The 19,779-nt window shown below is 33.9% G+C and overlaps 2 protein-coding genes across 2 annotated transcripts in view; both read left to right on the top strand.

Annotated features, from left to right (window-relative positions):
* LOC145268689 (uncharacterized) overlaps positions 1 to 19,779 on the top strand; it is a 1,072,728-nt gene that overhangs the window by 815,822 nt on the left and 237,127 nt on the right. The gene's annotated exons all lie outside the window — the stretch shown is intronic.
* Positions 1 to 19,779, top strand: part of LOC145268589 (obscurin-like) — an 83,827-nt gene that overhangs the window by 23,914 nt on the left and 40,134 nt on the right. The window contains exons 5-8 of the mRNA XM_080124037.1: positions 2,800 to 3,066; positions 7,136 to 7,402; positions 11,208 to 11,474; positions 17,124 to 17,415. Coding sequence (XP_079980163.1) covers positions 2,800 to 3,066; positions 7,136 to 7,402; positions 11,208 to 11,474; positions 17,124 to 17,415 — 1,093 coding nt within the window. The remainder of the gene's footprint in view (positions 1 to 2,799; positions 3,067 to 7,135; positions 7,403 to 11,207; positions 11,475 to 17,123; positions 17,416 to 19,779) is intronic.

A 19,779-nucleotide genomic window follows, 5' to 3' on the forward strand; every position in this document is an offset into this window, starting at 1 on the left:
ACTATCAGCAATCTAGCATTTTACCAATGAGCTACGATGCCTTGTCAAAGTTCATTCACGGGGTTTATTGCTTTTAAATATTAGATCTGTTATTATTTTTTTAGTGATATATAAGCCATTTTGAACTATGATTCATTTTTATATTAGCTGGACGCCCGGCACTGCCCGGTCAAACAATATGCTTATACATTTTTAGTATGTATTATTATAGAATCAATCCTCTATTGATTATTATATAGTATGAGGAATAATTTGCCTGGTGGACTAATTTACAAAAAAAAAAAAAAAATTAAAAAACAATAATGATAATTTCGTTCATAAAATTCCGTCTGCGTTTGTTTACAATATTATGTCAGCTGATATTTGGGCTTGGTGATGAATGCCCTGGAAAAGTCACTTCTGATTAATGTTTAGTCTTAAAACATGTAAACATAGAAATGATTTGCGGCGATTTTAAATGGTGCTCTTTTTTATCGTAAATTGAACTCATTAATAAGAAAACATTAAAATATAATAGTGAGGTACACCCGAGCTTGAACATGGGTTCATTTGATCCATGCTGAACTCTCTACCAGTGAGCTATACCGCCAGATGTCAATAATTCGTTTTTTTTATTTTTTGTTTTTTAAGATCACATACTTTGCTAAGATTTTATTATCTCCCTTGCCGGTGTAATGTATAAAATTCCCTTGTAAAAATTCTTCTTTTTTATCTATAAGAAAAAAATTGTTTTTAGGATCGGATTTTTTTCGATTTTCGATATTTATCAGATGAATTTCTGTACAAAACATATCTAAGAACACTGCCAGATATATATATATATATATATATAAATTAGCTTTGTGTGAAATTTGCAAAAAGACAGGGTCAATCGTTTGAGCTCATATAAGGAAGGAACTTACACACACACACACACACACACACACACACACACACACTAAGTGATTTTTAGATAATAGTGGAGATTTAACACGTACATCAAATCTGTTGCCAAGGCCGCTGGAAAAATGGTGGGATCTTTCTATCGATCCGGTAGATATCTCACTGCTGATGCTATTCTCTATCTATATAAGAGCCAGGTACGTCCAAGGATGGAGTACTGTTGCCACATCTGGGCAGAAGCTGCTAGAAAGGACTTGGCCTGCCTTGATAGAGTTCAAAATAGACTTTGTAGCCTCGTAGGAGATGTCCTTTTCTCTTCCCTGCAACCTCTATCTCACAGAAGAGATGTTGCGAGTTTGTCTCTGATATATCGTTATTTTCATGGAAAGTGTTCGACTGAGCTTCAATCTATGGTCCCCCCTCGCCAAACTTTCACAAGAAACACTCGTCTAGCTGTAAACACTATCAATAATTCCCCCCACTCTTTATCTGTGCCTAAACCTAAACGTAGATTCCATGAACAAAGCTTCTTTCTTAGAACCGCACGCCTGTGGAATTGTCTTCCGTTTTCCTGCTTTCCGGCTGACTACAATATGGTTGTCTTCAAGTCTAACGTAAACAAGTTCTTGATGAGCCGTTCCATATAAGTTATCAAATTTACCAGATTTTCATTACTAATGATTACTATATTGTCCAATTTCTACTGTACACTCTTTAACCCTTATCCTTGAGTGGCCTCTTGGCCTTGATAATGTGGTGATGCCTATGTAAAAAAAAAAAAAAAAAAGCAGTGAAGCGAAGTTGTGTTTGAACAGACAAACTTCACAGTTTGATAATCATGTTTTTACAGGTAGCACATGAAAGGATTTCACAAAGCCAGATTACATTGTGCTGTCATAATAGAACCCCTCTCTTCTTTCACGTCTAATTGCCTACATTTTTTCTCGCGTTTGTCTGACGAACTACGAAAGTACAATAACTTTTTTAATATTAGAGAACTAGATAAAGTTTAATAGTAACTATACAACCCGTGACCCGTTGAGTCAGTATTTTATATATATATATATATATATATATATATATATATATATATATATATATATTATTAAACACATAATTTCTTTATTTAACATTGGTTGATAATCATGTTTTTACAGGTAGCACATCGTGAAAGGATTTCACAAAGCCAGATTACATTGTGCTGTCATAATAGACACTCTCTCTCTCTTCCATTTCTTATTTTCTATATCTGCTTCTTCTTCTCGTATTTTGCTGTGTTTTTGTATATGGGCATTTAAAAAATGTCTATATATGTACCTTTCTCATGTTTTTCTGTTTGTCTGTTCTTTTTGGGTTTTTTTCTTTTTTTTGTTTTATTTTGGTCCACGCGAGATTGTTGATTAATGTAGCAAAAAATATATTTCTAAATCTAAAATCTGGATTCACTATGAAGCCAAGCGATCTGAAAATGGAGGTGAAAGGAAAGGCCATTGTTTGATATTCACGTTTTTACAATGATTACAAAGTGAAAGGATTTCAAAAAGTTTGATTACATTGTGATGTTATAATATAACCCCTGTCTTCTTCCAGTTCCTGTTTTCTATATCTTTTATTCTTATGATTGTCTACATTTGTGCTATTTATATGTGCTTTTTAAATGCCTGTTCTTTTTTTTTTATATATATATATATGTGCTTTATTGAATGTTTCTTTCTATAAATGTGTTTTTGAATGTATCTTCTTTTTTTCTGTTTGCTTTCTAAATGTTTCTGCATTTATATATGTGTATTTTAAAAGTATTTTTTTTATATTTTAATATGTGTATCTTTCTCGTGTTTTTTTTTGTGTGTGTGTGTGTGTGTTTTTTTTTGTTCCACGTGAGGCATCCAATAAATGTAGTAAAAAATATATTTCTAGATTTGAAACCCGAATTCACTAAGAAATTGGTCGATTTGAAAAAGAAGGTGAAAGAAAAGGCCACATTTGTTTGTGAATTGAACAAAGAAAATGTGAAGGTTATTTGGAAAAAGAATGGCAACGAATTGAAGAGCGAGAAAAACGTGAAAATAGTTGCAGACAAGAAATCTCATCAGTTGATAATTGAAGATGCAACTCTTGAAGATGCTGGCGAATATTCATGCACAGCCGGCGATGTTTCTACATCAGCCAAATTCACTGTCGAAGGTGAGAAAAATAGATTTAGAAATTGTTCGGTCATTTTAGATTGGTTTTGCTTTTTTCCTCATGCCCACGTGTGTTTGTTTTCTTCACATATTATATATACTTATCAGAGGCATTCTGATATAAAACCTATCTAAAAACACTACCAGAAACATAAACAGACCCACACAAAATGTACAAAATCACATACAGATGCCATTTTTTTTTACATAGGAATCACCACTTATCAAGGCCCGGAGGCCACTTGAGGATAACAGCTAATGAATGTACAGTTGTCAATAGGTCAATAGCGCAGTAATCGGTGGTAGTGGAAATTTGGTAAATTGACGGAGACGGCTCATCAAGAATTTGTTTAGGTTGGACTTAAAAACGACCAAATTGTAGTCAGCTGGAAAGCAGACAAACAGAACAGAGTCCCATAGGTGGATAGTTCTAAGAAAGAAACTTTGTTCATGGAATCTACGTTTAGGTTTAAGCACGGATAAAGAGTAGGGAAAATTATTATTATTCACTGCCAATTTTTTATCGCATCTTGTCTGGCCAGTTTCATGACGGACATAATTCTGCTGGCTCTTGTTTCATGGTGTTCCGGCACCATTTTGAGGTTTGGATTTTGGGAGCTCATATGACATTGTTCCATACTCAGTTCGTTCTTCTCTAACTGACCTTATTTTAATTCAGTTTTCATAAAAAGAATTGAACAATACAAATTCCTTTTACAACAACATATCTAAACTATTTTATGTGAAACTGAACACTATTTCTGAACATTGCTTACAAGGTTCGAATCTCGGTCTATCCTAATCTCATTTTTACTCATCTAATGTTTTTCATACTTACAAGAAAAGGGCTCTTCCCAGCTGATTACAAAATTGTCATCTTCAAGTCTAATGTAAACAAATAATTGTTAAACTGTCCTCTCAGACAATCATTCCATTAAGCCTATTGTTTCCAATTTTCTGGAGGAGGCGATCATAATATAACTGACAATCTACTAAACCGTTATCCTCGAGTGTCCTCCCCTGACATTGGTAAAAGGGCTCTTTTCTTGTAACAGTATCTCCGTAAGGAAGAAGTTATTATACAGTCTCTTTGATTACTGGATGGTTCTTAATCAAGCCACCACAGTAGCCACGGGTGGAGCACACTATTATATGCCTTTTAGTAATCTGTTCACACAATACTTAGGTTCCTCTGTGTCTTCCTACAGTCCTCAAGGACGGTCTTATTATCAAAAACTAAGTTTTGGTACCTAAACACTTACCCTTGCATTCAGCTTATTCTTTTTCCAGGTATGCTACTTTTTTTTTTTTTTTACATGGTAGTCACCACTAATCAAGGCCTGGAAGCCACTCGGGGATAAGGGTTATTGTGTGTACAGTACTCAATGGGATAGTATCGTAGTAATCGTTAGTATTGGAGATTTGGTAAAGTGTCTTACTGAAGGAGGCGGTTCATCAGGAATTTGTTTATGTTGGACTTGAAGACATCAAAGTTGTAGTCAGGTGGGAAACAGGCAAACGGAAGAGAGTTCCACAGGCGTGCACTTCTAAGAGAGAAGCTTTGCTACGTTTTGATTTAGGCACAGATAAAGAGTGGGGAAAATTATTGACAGTGGTTTCAGCTAGACGGGCGTTTATCATGAAAGATTGGCGAGGGGGGACAGAGATTGGAGCTCGGACGAGCACTTGCCATGGAAATAACGATAAAACAACGACAGGCTCGCAACTTCTCTTCTGTGGGAGAGAGGTTGCAGGGAAGAGAAAAGAACATCCCCCCCACTAGGCTACGAAGTCTATTTTGTACTTTGTCAAGGCAGGATAGGCTGTTTTTAGCAGCTCCTGCCCAGATGTGGCAGCAGTACTCCATCCTTGGACGTACTTGGCTTTCATATAGATAGAAAATTGCATCAGCAGTGAGATATCTTCTGAAGGATAGATGCGAGTGAACAGCATGTAGGTCGTCGTAAGACACCAGATGAGTTTGTAATTACTAGGACTAGTCTTTCACTCATTTTGGCTATAAGGGTTGTATCACCTTTTCATAGCTATGCTGGTGTGGCCTCTTCAGCCCTTAGTAGTCTGGTGAAGCCACTAGTATGATGACTATGAAGTGCTGTTAGTTGCTTAAGCCAGAAAGGCTTTTTGTAATACTGGAATCTTTTTGTAATACTGGAATCTTTTTGTAATACTGGAATCTTTTTGTAATACTGGAATCTTTTTGTAATACTGGAATCTTTTTGTAATACTGGAATCTTTTTGTAATTCTGGAATCTATTCAGCTTTTCTTTTAACATTCCAGCTGTTGTTTTTTTTAGTTCTGACATTTTTGTTTGTTTTCGTTGCTTTTAGAAACATCTATGATCAATTCTCAAACGGAGACCTTTACTAATCTTCCAGCATTTGATTTTCTGCTGATTTTTCTACCATGATGGTGCCCTGTATCAAATACTGGTAGAACAGTCGTGCATTTTCTTTAACCGTCTATTTTCGTTTTTTTTCGCACTATTCTTGCTCTCTTTTATTTTTATTTTTTTTAAATTCCTTAACCAAGTTCTAGGATTTTTGTGTTGAGGGTGCTGGTTCCACGCTTAACCTTCCCAGAAGGTACATACAGCGCCTAGCCTTCCCAGATGGTCACTTATCTGGGACTGGCCAGGCTCAACGTTGCTTAACTTCGGTGATCTGGCGAGAACCGATGTGATTCTGTCATTGAGTTTCTTTGCTGTATTCTTCAGCTCCCTTACTTTTGCCCCATATTTTACATTGTCCCCATTCATATCCATAGTCTTGAGCCCCTGGGGGGCGGGGCATAGGCCATCCACAACTTTTGTAGATGCTTTTGTAACGAGGAGGTCTTTTTTTTTTGTGGTGAGGGTGCTGGTTCCACGCCCAACCTTTCCAGAAGGTACATACAGCACCTAACCTTCCCAGATGGTCACCCATCTGATACTGGCCAGACTCAACGTTGCTTAACTTCGTCTAAGTCCTAATCTACTGCCGTACTTACACTAAGACTATAGATGATATTCTTCTACCGCCCCCCCCCCCACACTACGGAGGCGACAAGGAATTGTTTGATCCGAGAAAATTCATTCCTGCAAAGATTTGATTGATTTTTGGAACTTCCGTTTCCAAACGTGGCGTTTTGTTTTGTTGGTTGGTTGTTTTTTTTTTTTGTTGTTTTTTTTTTTTACGGCATATCAACCTTTTTCGGGTTATTTAATGCCGAATCCAAAGATTTTGAAGAAAAATTTTTTTAATAGAGTATATTTGTTGTTTTCACGTCGGTTTCTATTTAACCCATAGTTGGGACCCTAACAGGTACTACCACTCCGGGTCAGAGTGGACCTAGGAGCAATGGTAATTAAAGGGTGGCTCCACACTCCCCAAAGCCCACAAGCTGGGGCCTCACCACTGGATATAGTTAAAGGTCATATCCAGGACCCCCATTGAGGGACTTTTACCCTCTGCAGGAGGACAGTCGGCGTATTCTAATGCCCCACCGACAGGGCCGTTTTCTTTTGTGTTCCACACTTCCATTCCTTTTGCTTCTAAAATAAAAATCTAGCATAAGAAATCCGGTTCAGCTCCATTGAGAATAATATTAACTTTTTTTTTTTTTTTCTTCCCTATTGTTTTGTCACATCTGCTTTTGGGATATTTATTTCATTTTTATATGTGCATTTCAAATGTTTTTGGGTTTTTTTCTATTTATGTATGTGCTCCATATAAGTTTTTCTTTTTTCTATGTACTTTTTGAATGTATGTTTCCGTATACGCGTTTCTTTTATGCATCTTCTAATTTCTATTTGCTTTTCAAATGTTTTTTTTTTCTATTAATGTATGTACTTTCTATGTTTTTCCTATTTTCTATGTACTTTTTGACTGTGTTTCTGCATATGTGTTTTTTTTATACATCTAATTTCTATTTGCTTTTCAAATGTTTCTTTCTTTTATATGTGTGTTTTTGAATGTTTCTTTAAATCAATACGTGCATCTTTCTCTTGTTTCTTCTGTGTTGTTATTCAACTCGAGACTTCCAATAAATGTAGTAAAAAATATATTTCTAGATTTGAAACCCGAATTCACTAAGAAATTGGCCGATCTGAAAAAGAAGGTGAAAGAAAAGGCCACATTTGTTTGTGAAATGAACAAAGAAAATGTGAAGGTTATTTGGAAAAAGAATGGCAACGAATTGAAGAGCGAGAAAAACGTGAAAATAGTTGCAGACAAGAAATCTCATCAGTTGATAATTGAAGATGTAACTCTTGAAGATGCTGGCGAATATTCATGCACAGCCGGCGATGTTTCTACATCGGCCAAATTCACTGTCGAAGGTGAGAAAAATAGATTTAGAAATAGTCGGATGTTTAAAATATCTAAAAAAAAAAAAATTCACGTGACTAATTTATTTTTTCAGAGATTAAATTAAAAATAGTGACTTTCCACTGTAACGAGACCATTTCTGACCCGTTGGGCCAGTATTTATATTCACTGTCGAAGGTTAGAAAATAGATTTCGGAATTGTTCGGTATTTAGAATATCTAAAAATAATTTCACGTGACTAATTTATTCTTATTTTTTCAGGGAATAACTTTTAAGAAATAGTGTCTTTCAATAGCAACTAGACGATTCGTTACCCGTTGGGTCAGTATTCATATTCAGTGTTGAAAGCTAGAAATGTAGGTTTTAATTTCAGTTTTCTCTTATTTTAAATTCATCTCATAAAAATGTATATTTTTAAGTATTTAAAGTTCGTGACCCGTTGAGTCAGTATTTGTTATAGATATTCTTAAGTGGATCTCGAACTCGTTTATTAATCCTGTAAAAACTACTGCCTTGGTAAAGAGTAGTCAGCCTATTCCTTTTTGTTAACCAATAATATATGTTTCTTTTTACATACAAACAGACAAAAACACCATACTTACACTGTAAATTCATGCGCATTAGGCGATGTTTCTACATCGGCCAAATTCACTGTTGAAGGTTAGAAAATGAATTTTGATAACTCGAGTCACCACTTATCAAGACTCAGAGGCCACTCGAGGATAAAGGTTAATGAATGGAAGGTAGTAGTGTAGTGATAATTAATCGTGTAAATGGGATAGAATTTGATGATTTATGGGGACGGCTCAAGAAGAACTTGTTTACATTAAACTTGAAGGCTACCATGCTGTATTCATTCGGCAAGCAGGCCAGCGGAACAGTGTTCCACAGACGGACAATTCTAGGAAAGAATCTCCGTTCATGGGATCTGTGTTTAGATTTAGGCAGAAATAGAGAGTGGGAGAAATCGTTTATAGTGGTTGTAGTTAGTCGAGTGTTTTTGTGAAAGTTTGGCAAGGGGGTAGCATAGATTGGATTTCAGTCGAGCACTAGCCATACAAATAGCGATAGAGCAGAGACATGCTCGTGGCGTCTCTTCTGTGGGAAAGAGGTTGCAGGGGAGAGAAAAGGTGATGACATACTAGGTTTCAAAGGCAGTCTTGAATTCTATCAAGGCAGGATAGGGTGCACCGAGCAACTCCTGCTCACATATGGAAACAGTACTCCTGGCTCTTAGGAATTGTTCAGTATTGGAAATATTTATCTTTTAATTCAGAAACACGCAATTGTCTGGTTCTATTTAAGGATACAAATACAAACGTACATATAGTTCAACAAAATAATCTAATATCCCTCTCTTGACGTTTCTCCTTTTCTGCATAGCTAATTTCTCTCTCTGTATACACACACATAAACTTCTATAGATTGCTTGAGAAATGAGTCGGCATAAGGGAAATAACTCCTGTAGAAACACATTAGTTTCTTCTGTTTTGATCTGACGAAATCTGTGCCAGTTTAGAGAAAAAAATTGCGAATATTTAAGAAAATTTTGATGATATTCATCCGGGATAACATAAGTCAAGAAAATATCAACTTTGTGGGTGTTTGTTTCGTAGTTTAAGAGTTGTAGCTGAACATACAAACACAGACATAAAAAAACAACTGTTTTTTTTTATATAATATATTAGTTTTCTAAGTACCATGATTTCATTGCACTTATTCTTTGTTAAGTTCACGTCTTTTTCTACATCTTACACGATGAGTCAAAAGTAGATGGACAATGTTATAAACCTTCCTACCTGTTGAAATGGCACTCTCGTCCTATCTACCTATACTCTTTAAAGAAAAACAGATCAAATTAAATTCTATTTGTTTTAATTGATAAATATCGTAGAGAAATGTAGCGATGGTCATTTTTATCGAAGCCGGATGGCTGACCCTAGTTGACCTCTCTCATGACCAGAGTGACATTTCCACGGGTAGGAAGGCTTACGACATTGTCCACCTATTTTTGGCTCACCGTGTATATCGTCTCTTTGTATATCTTGTATATGTACATGTTCTCTTTCTTCTATATTTCTTCTCTCTGCATGAATTAGCTTTCTCTATATTTCTCTACAACTTTCATTTCTTTATAAATATGTTCGTTGTAAATTTCATCGGCAAATTTAATAAATCCCCAGTAAAACAAAAACCTCTGTATATATATATATATATATATAATTATTTTTTTTACTATAATAATTAAATACCTACAGACACTAGTGTTTCATCCTTTCGGGATTCTTCAGTGCAGGGTGTCACGATTACTACCAGTCGAACGATTCGAACCCCGCGACACGAGACATCTCTGGCTCGATTAGCGGAGGCCGTATCCATTCGGCTACCATTAACCGTGTGAAATAGCGTTGAATTTTAAACATTTTAATTTAAATGTTCATTACGTCAGACAGACAGTGATCAAATCGTTATACGATGATCTACGCATAAGAGCTAAATTGACTGACTTTTAATTCAACTGAAAGTGCTCAACGATAAGAAACGAATTTCTTAAAGGGGCTGTCATATATATATATATATATGTATATATATATATATATATATATATATATATATATATATATATATATATATATATATATATACACATATATATATATACACAGAGTGGCCACAAAGTCTGGCTGCATAATCTACAGGGTGCCCATAAAGTCTGGCTGCATAATCTACAGGGTGCCCATAAAGTCTGGCTGCATAATCTACAGGGTGCCCATAAAGTCTGGCTGCATAATCTACAGGGTGCCCATAAAGTCTGGCTGCATAATCTACAGGGTGCCCACAAAGTCTGGCTGCATAATTTACAGGGTGTCCATAATGTCTGGCTGCATAATTTACAGGGTGTCCATAAAGTCTGGCTGCATAATCTACAGGGTGCCCATAAAGTCTGGATAGATAATCTAAAGGGTGTCCACAAAGTCTGGCTGTATAATCTACAGGGTGTCCACAAAGTCTGGCTACATTAAGTAGCCAGACTTTGTGGACACCCTGTATATATATGTGTGTGTGTGTGCGTGTTGTTAAAACTGGTAATTAGTAAAAACCTGAAGAGAGTGCTCAATACTATTGCAGAGCAAATATGTGTTTTATTTTTTATTACCGTTTTATCTGTTTGGTTACATATGTTTCGGATGTTGGACCATGTTTACGATACAACAGTCTCGTCAGACCTTACAGAAATGGTTGTTAGTATCAGGCAGAAGCGTTTTAGAATAAATACGAAGAAAAAAAGGGGGATAGGAGATAATAAGTGGGAGGGAGACGGGTATTAACAATATTTCAGTTTTGAAGATTAAAATACATTAGATTGTATTGTGTGTGCGGGGGTAACAGATTCAGGTAGGCGTGGGTGGAGATATGTACAAACATACAAATACCAAAAAACTCTACAAAGATTTAATTGTATAAAGACGTTGAGTCAGCATATGCTATATGTAGTACTAGCAAGGGAGGTTCCCGGTTTTGCCCGAGCGTAAAATACGTCAGTATTTTTATATATATTATTAAATATTGTTATTAAACATTGGTTGATAACCATGATTTTACAAGTATCGCAAAGTAAAAGGATTTCGCAACGTCAGATTACATTGTGATGTCATAATAGACCTTCTTTCTTCTTCCACTTTCTATTTTTTTTATGTGTGTGTGTTTTCCCCCTCTTAATTCGTGTGTTACATTTTTCTTCTATCATCTTTGTTGTTTGTTTTCTTGTTCTATGTGCGAAACTTCCAATAAATGTAGTAAAAAATATATTTCTAGATTTGAAACCCGAATTCACTAAGAAATTGGCCGATCTGAAAAAGAAGGTGAAAGAAAAGGCCACATTTGTTTGTGAATTGAACAAAGAAAATGTGAAGGTTATTTGGAAAAAGAATGGCAAGGAATTGAAGAGCGAGAAAAACGTGAAAATAGTTGCAGACAAGAAATCTCATCAGTTGATAATTGACGATGCAACTCTTGAAGATGCTGGCGAATATTCATGCTCAGCTGGCGATGTTTCTACATCGGCTAAATTCACTGTCGAAGGTGAGAAATGTAGATTTCGAAATTGTTCGACGTTTAGAATATCTAAAAAAAAATTTACTGATTTATTCTTAATTTTTTTCAGGGAATAAATTTTAAAAAAAATAGTAAATTTCAATAGGAACTAGACGATTCGTGACCCTTTGTGTCACTATTTATATTCACTGTTGTTTTTATATGCCAGGCCTTTCTACTTGTTCGGTGATAAGACTTGTTAAATGCACGTGATGTTAGGTTGTATGAGGATGTTAACTTTAATCAAAATCGGACTATTCTTTCTTCAATGTGTTCGCTTATCAATTATCGATATTTATCAGAGGTATAATTTCTCGTGCCAATGACTTATTAGTACATTTGATAATTATTATTCAACAGATTCAAGCTTATGTCAAAACGATCTTTTAGTTCTCACAATCAAGGTATGAAGATATTAAGAGCATAATTTCCTGTACCAATGACTTTTTGATACATTTGACAATTATTATTTTTCCACATGTGCAAGCTTCTCAAAACCATCTTCGATATTCACAGCCTAGGTATTAAAATGTTAGTCGCATAATTCCGCATGCCAGTGACTTTTTAGTATATTTGATAACTATTATTTTTCTACAGGAGCAAGCTTATGTCAAAACAATCTTCGGTACTCACAACCTAGGTATTAAGATGTCTAGTGAATAATTTTCCGTGTCGATGACTTTTTAGTAGCAGTCCAGGTATTAAGATGTTAAGTGTATAATTTCCCACGCCAATGACTATTTGGCAGATTTGATAATCCAGGTGCAAAATATTGATTTCTCGGCATCTGCGACCCAAATACCCAATATTTTGGCCATATAATTATGTAATTTTTTTATGTTACTGTGTAATGTTAATTTTCTTAAACTCAACTGTTAGATACTGACTGGACAACACCGAGTAATCTGGTCTGTTATTATTATTATTATTATTATTATTATTATTATTATTATTATTATTATTATTATCAAAAAATAAAACGCTTTTATTTGTGAAAGTGTGTATTTACAGTTTGGAAAGTTTAAATTCCTAACTAAATAAAATAAACAAAGTTGATTTCAGAATTTTCAGTGTAGCTGTGGAAATTGGTTAGAAGTAAACATATTTTAGCTTACATGAACGACATGTGATTTTGTCTGCTTTGCTGACGTGAAAGTTAGTTAGCAGAAAGAAAACTAAGTTGGTGAGAAACATGTTACAAAAAGATGTGTGAACGACCCTGTTCAAAGCAAATAGAGGAACAGGTGAAAATGTAGAAAGAGACTCAGCGTGCCAAACTCTAAGAAGAAAAGCCATAAACGAATAAAGACTGTGAAATCTAACTCATTTTTATGGCATCCTTTCATGGTTTGGATAACTAAGAAGGTATGTGATTCTTTTGGTTTGAGACAAGCAGACATATTGTTATCATTTGATTGTAAAAAAGCTGTCTATGAAAGTTTATGTGTCACGTTTGTGTATCTGTGAAGAAGTGGCCGCACACACAATGTGCATTTTATATACCTGCAGGACACAATGAACATTTCGCACACATACAAAAATAGAACACTAGAAGCGGTACCTGGCGTTGCCCGGTATCAACTGTCACATTAAATTCCTTAAAACAAATAAAGTAAAAAAAGAAAAAAACAGAAAGATACAGAGATATGTACATGCAAGTATTATGTTTTTTAACAGTTCACTTCGTATAAGTAAAAAAAAAAATGCCCTGAGATCGAAACCAAAACTTAAAGACAGTGAGTCAATATGATAACCATTAGGCCAGCTCGACACGATATCTGCAAAGAGTATTTAAACCTTCTTATTCTTAACATAAGAAATCTGTTATGTGAATGATTCATGCATGCGCATTCATGAAACAGTTGACATACAGCTGAAAATTTGATGACCCTCGAGTATCAATTTTCAAGTTTTACCCCTTAGCAACTCTCTTTTTCCAGATGAAAACCGATTAAAATTTTTTTACACGTTTGAATACCCTGTATCCCAAATTTCAATTCTGTAGATCCAAAGTTCGTGGAGTATATAGGTTGAGAAGTGTCCTCACACACACATTCTCATTTTATATATATATATATATATATATATATAGATAGATAGATTTTACACCATTGGACAATACGCCAATTCACATACGTGTATATATATACAAGACACAATCACACACACACACACACACCTACTGGCTATATAACATGTATAGTAAAAAAATCTTTAAAACGTAGTTATATTCTCTTTTTCCAGATGAAAACCGATTAAAAGTTTTTTACACGTTTGAATACCCTATATCCCAAATTTCAATTCTGTAGATCCAAAGTTCGTTGAGTATATAGGTTGAGAAGTGTCCTCACATACACACATATTCTCATTTTATATATATATATATATATATATATATATATATATATATATATATATATATATATATATATATTACACCATTGGACGATACACCAATTCACACACGTATATATATATATACAAGACACACACACACCTACCAGCTATATAACATGTATAGTAAAAAAATCTTTAAAACTTAGTTATATATTCGAACTCGGGTATTAACATCGTCAAACCTACTGCTTTAATTTAATGTACCTGTCCAATTCCTTTCTTTGTCAACATTTCACATGCCTCTACAGGATGTCCAAAAAGGCACTGAAGTATTTTGAACTTAAATAGATTCTTTATTTTTGATGATATTTTTCTGTAATTTTCACACAATCCGACTAAGACATTGGGAAATAAAAAAAATGCAAAATTCAAACAATTTTTATTTATTAAAAATAACATCTTTTAAATGTTGCCCATTTTCAGCTTCGTATATTTGTGCTCTTTGCAAAACATTATTCATGACAGATTGCAGAATCTCTGGATTGCGATTTAACTTCCTTATTTCGTTCCTGATGTTTTCTTTCAATTCTTGTAAAATTTGTGGTCTTTTAACATAGACTCTTTCTTTAAGATGTGACTTGGGCTATCACTTACATGAAAATGCCGTCGATAATCTCTTTGAATTAAAACAATTGACCCCTGATTTTGGCAAAACAATTTTACAACTTGCGTACGTTGTTCAATGCTATAATTATTCATAATTAATTTTTCAAAACATTATCTGCAAAATATCTGAAATAGAGATAAAAAATAATTAATTAATGGTAAAATGACAAAGATTTTCAACCCTTCAGTGATTTTTTGGACAACCTGTAATTATGTACAAACATACAAATACCAAAAAACTCTACACAGATTTAATTGTATAAAGATCATTGAGTCAGTATATGCTATATGTAGTACTAGCAAGGGAGGTTCCCGGTTTTGCCCGGGCGTAAAATACGCTTAAATATGATATTTTAATTTGTTCTTATTTCGTATGTTATTATAGAGTTGTGCTTTAAAAAGTTTTTTTAAAAAAGTATTTAGGTATCATCAGCTAGAATCTAAATCAAAACTGTAGCATTCAAAGCTGGTGACGTTACCACTGTACCAAAGTGACACGCAGATGAACTGATTAAAAATCAAAAATAAACTAAGATGAATGTACAAAATGTATAACGATTTTTTTTTCAATTTTAACCCACTTTGACCCCCTAAAAAAAAAAAACAATTTTAACTGGCAAAAGACCCATGGAAGAACGGTCCGTAAAAATCCAATCATTTGAGGCCCCCCTAGCGCCGTTCTATGACTTTTAGTTTTGGAAGTAATAGTTTGAAAATATGGAGACAGACAGACAGAAATATTGCTTTTTATATATTATACTAGCGAGGGGTACCCGACGTTGCCCGGGTGTTTGGAGGTGTGTGTGGAAACTCCGGGGGTGGCGGGGTAAAAAACAAAAATAAGTATGAGGATCGAACCCGAACCGTTGAGGCAAAGTTGTAAATTAAAGTGTGAAAAAAAAGTGTGACGTTAACGATTGCCCCACCGCGAGAAGCTAACGGAAACACGTTTGAATTTGTTTAATTACTTGGATTTGGCAGGTGCCCGTTTTAATAAGTTAATGAGGTCAAGTTTGACTGCGGGATAGTATTTCATTTACTGTGGAACGCTTTTTTTATTTTTATTTTCCCAAAATGTTATAGGAAAAAGACTAACCCACATGCGGCGAGCGACAAATGTTGAATATTTATCTTCCTGAAATCGAGCAAATTACGTAGGCAGGCGAGCTTCGTTGTTAACTGTGAAATATTACGATTTATATGTGATATAAAAAGTTTTCAAAAGTTGTGAAGCGAGCGACCGCTTCTCTGAAAAAAAGCCTTTTGTAGACATACAGAAAAAGCGAACACACATACAAACATACATACATTTTCGCTTTTATATTTATAGACTAACGAGAGGTACCCGGCGTTGCCCGGGTGTTTGGAGGTGTGTGTGGGGGGGGGGGTAAAAAAAAGTAAGTATGAGGATCGAACCCGAACCCTTGAGGCAAAGTTGTAAATTAAAGTGTGAAAAAAAAAACGTGCGACGTTAACCATTGCCCCACCACGAGATGCTAACAGAAACACGTTTGAATTTATTTAATTACTTGGATTTAGCAGGTGCACATTTTAATGAGTTAATGAAGCCAAGTTTGACTGCGGGATTTTTATTCATTTACTGCTGAACGCTTTTTTCCCTCCCCCAAGATGTTATAGGAAAAAGACTAACCCACATGCGGCGAGCGACAAATGTTGAATATTTATCTTCCCGAAATCGAGCAAATTAAATAGACAGGCGAGCTTCGTTGTAAACTGTGAGATATTACGATTTATATGTGATGTAAAAAGTTTTAAAAAGTTGTGAAGCGATCGACCGCTTTTCTGAAAGAAGCCTTTTGTAAACACACAGAAAAAGCGAACACACATACATACATTTTCGCTTTTATATATATAGGTTATTTATATATTTGTATATTAACATTATACAAACTACAGCCTTAGTGCAGAGTATTCGGCCTATTCTGTTTTTGTCAACCAATGGCATGTTTCTATTCGCATATAAACAGACGAACTACAAAATACAAATATTATTTAATTGGAATTCATTATTGAGATGAGTATTATTTATTAAGTTGATTTATTGCAAACTATTATCCTCATCTTTCTTAGATATTGTTTCACGACGTTTCGGCCAACTACTCCCCTGGCCTTCGTCAGGTGCTAACCGTCACGGGATAGGAACTCTGAATCTCCTGACTGCATCCACTGCAATTACTGCCTTCCGACAGACAACAACAACTACGGAAGGCAGTAATTGCAGTGGATATAATCAGGAGATTCAGATTTACAAAATACAACTTTTTAACATTATAGACATAAATAAAGTTGAGTAGTTAAGAGAAAACTTGTGACTCGTTGAGTCAGTATTTTTATAAATATTATTAAATATTAATTGTTATTTAACATCGGTTGATCATCATTTTTTTACAAGTATCGCAAAGTAAAAGGATTTCACAACGTCGGATTGCATTGTGATGTCATAATAGACCTTTGTTTCTTCTTCCACTTTCTATTTTTTTTTTTCTATGTGTGTGTTTGTGTTTTCCTCCCTCTTAATTCGTGTGTTACTTTTTTCGTCTATCATCTTTGTTGTTTGTTTTCTTGTTCTATGTGCGAAACTTCCAATAAATGTAGCAACAAATATATTTCTAGATTTGAAACCCGAATTCACTAAGAAATTGGCCGATTTGAAAAAGAAGGTGAAAGAAAAGGCCACATTTGTTTGTGAATTGAACAAAGAAAATGTGAAGGTTATTTGGAAAAAGAATGGCAACGAATTGAAGAGCGAGAAAAACGTGAAAATAGTTGCAGACAAGAAATCTCATCAGTTGATAATTGATGGAGTTACCCTTGAAGATGCTGGCGAATATTCATGCACAGCCGGCGATGTTTCTACATCGGCCAAATTCACTGTGGAAGGTGAGAAAAATGGATTTAGAAATTTGTTAGATATATTTCGGATATTTTAAAAAAAATTCTAAATGCTTAATTTTTTTTTCTGGTTTATTTATTATGTTTTTTCAGAAATTAGATTAAAATATGTTATTTTTTTTCATGGTCTCTGGAATATTCGTGACCCGTTGAGCCAGTATTTTGCTCATTATATTACCTGTCGAAGGTGGTAAATAAATTTAGAAATAATTCAGTCAGTTTAGTTTATTTTCCTCTTCTACATGAGTGGGTTTTAAATAATTTATAGCGTAACAGATAAAGTACTAGGTAATATTCAGTTGTAAATGACACTTTTTTTCGTGGTTGAAGGTTCAATCCTCAGTGCAGGCAATACGAAGGTGAGAAAAAATAGGATTTAGAAATTGTTCGGTATTTAGAATAGACAAAAAAAAATTTTTTTCGTGTAACTAATTTATTCTTATTTTGTTTCAGGGAATAAATTAAAACTAGTAACCTTCAATAGTAAATAGACCATCCGTGACCCGTTGGGTCAGTATTTATTGTTTGGGAGGTGATCTGTGGATTTTATTGGTAGTTTAAAATCAATAAATATGCATCCTTTTACCATTACTACTAGCAGTGGAAGTATTTCTTTTATGCAAAATCAAAGAAAAAAAATTAAAGGAATCGTTTTTGGCATCGGAAAATCGGCACAACTTTTTCCGATTCTGATACATATTCTGATACCCTCAAAATTCCGATTCCCAATTCCGATTTCAATAAATCGTCCCAACACTAGTATATAGTATTGGAAAATGCATATACCAAAAAATTAGATGTGGCATAAGAAATATTTATCGTCCGAATCGCCGTAAAAATGTAATGAAGAAATTTCAAGTTCTTGCTATGCGCTTTTTAGATGTTATGATTAAGATGTCATAAAGTTAAGACTGAAAATAAATATCATAGAAATGTGACGTAATAAACGTTCATCTTTATAAATAATCGTCAAAATGTGACGAGCAAAGTATGTGTGCTTTTAAATGCTTCTTCATCCTTATATGTGCTTTTTAAATGTTTCTTCATTCTTGTATGTGCTTTTTAAATGTTTCTTCATTCCTATGTGTGCTTTTTAAATGTTTCTTCTTTTCTATGTGTGCTTTTTAAATGTTTCTTCCTTTCTATGTGTGCTCTTTAAATGTTTCTTCATTCGTATGTGTGCTTTTAAAATGTTTCCTCATTCATATCTGTGCTTTTAACTGTTTCTTCATTCTTATGTGCACTTTATAAATGTTTCTTCATTCCTATGTGTGTTTTTAAATGTTTCTTCATTCTTGTATGTGCTTTTTAAATGTTTCTTCATTCCTATGTGTGCTTTTTAAATGTTTCTTCTTTTCTATGTGTGCTTTTTAAATGTTTCTTCATTCCTATGTGTGCTTTTTAAATGTTTCTTCATTCCTATGTGTGCTTTTTAAATGTTTCATCATTCCTATGTGTGCTTTATAAATGTTTCTTCATTCTTGTATGTTTTTTAAAAATGCTTTCTCATTCCTATGTGTGCTTTTTAAATGTTTCTTGATTCTTACATATGCCTTTTTAATGTTTCTTCATCCCTGTGCATACTTTATAAATGTTTCTTCATTCGTACATGTGCTTTTCAAATATTTCTTTATTCTTAAATGTGCTTTTTATATGTTTCTTCATTTTTGGATTTGCTTTTTAAATATTTCTGCTAGTGTTGAGACGATTAATCAAAATCAGGAATCGGAAAAAAATTAGAACTTTTACAGGTATCGGAATCGGAAAAATTTATGTCTATTTACAAATGCCAGGAACGATTCTTTTTATTGTGTTTTTTTATTTGATTCTGTTTAACACAAAATCTTCCACTGCTGGCAGTAATGATAAAATAATCAATATTTATTGATTTTAAAATATCAATAAAACTGAAATCTATAGATCAACACTAAAAAGTGTGTTTTTACACTTGGAGAAAATCTCTGCACATTAGACACGTTTTTTTTTTACGGTAATCGGGAATAAATAACAATTTTATAATTAAATATTTATAAACAATCGGAATTGGAATGTGAAATTGTATCAGAATCGGGGAAAATATTGGAATCGTCCTATCACTAGTTTTTTTAATTCTTATATAGGCGTTTTAAATGTTTCTTCATTCTTATATGTGCTTTTTAAATGTTTCTTCATTCTTATATGTGCTTTTTGAATGTTTCTTCATTTATATATCTGTTTTTAGAATGTTTCTAGCTATATATGTGTTTTTGAATGTACTTTCCTTTTTTGCTATTTGCTTTTTAAATGTTTCTTCTTTTTATATATGTGCATTTTAAAAGTTTCTTCTTTTTATATATGTGCATTTTAAAAGTTTCTTCTTTTTATATATGTGCATTTT

This window comes from Euprymna scolopes, chromosome 44 (genome assembly GCF_053919585.1).
Source record: "Euprymna scolopes isolate OS-2025 chromosome 44, ASM5391958v1, whole genome shotgun sequence".
NCBI lineage: Eukaryota > Metazoa > Mollusca > Cephalopoda > Sepiida > Sepiolidae > Euprymna > Euprymna scolopes.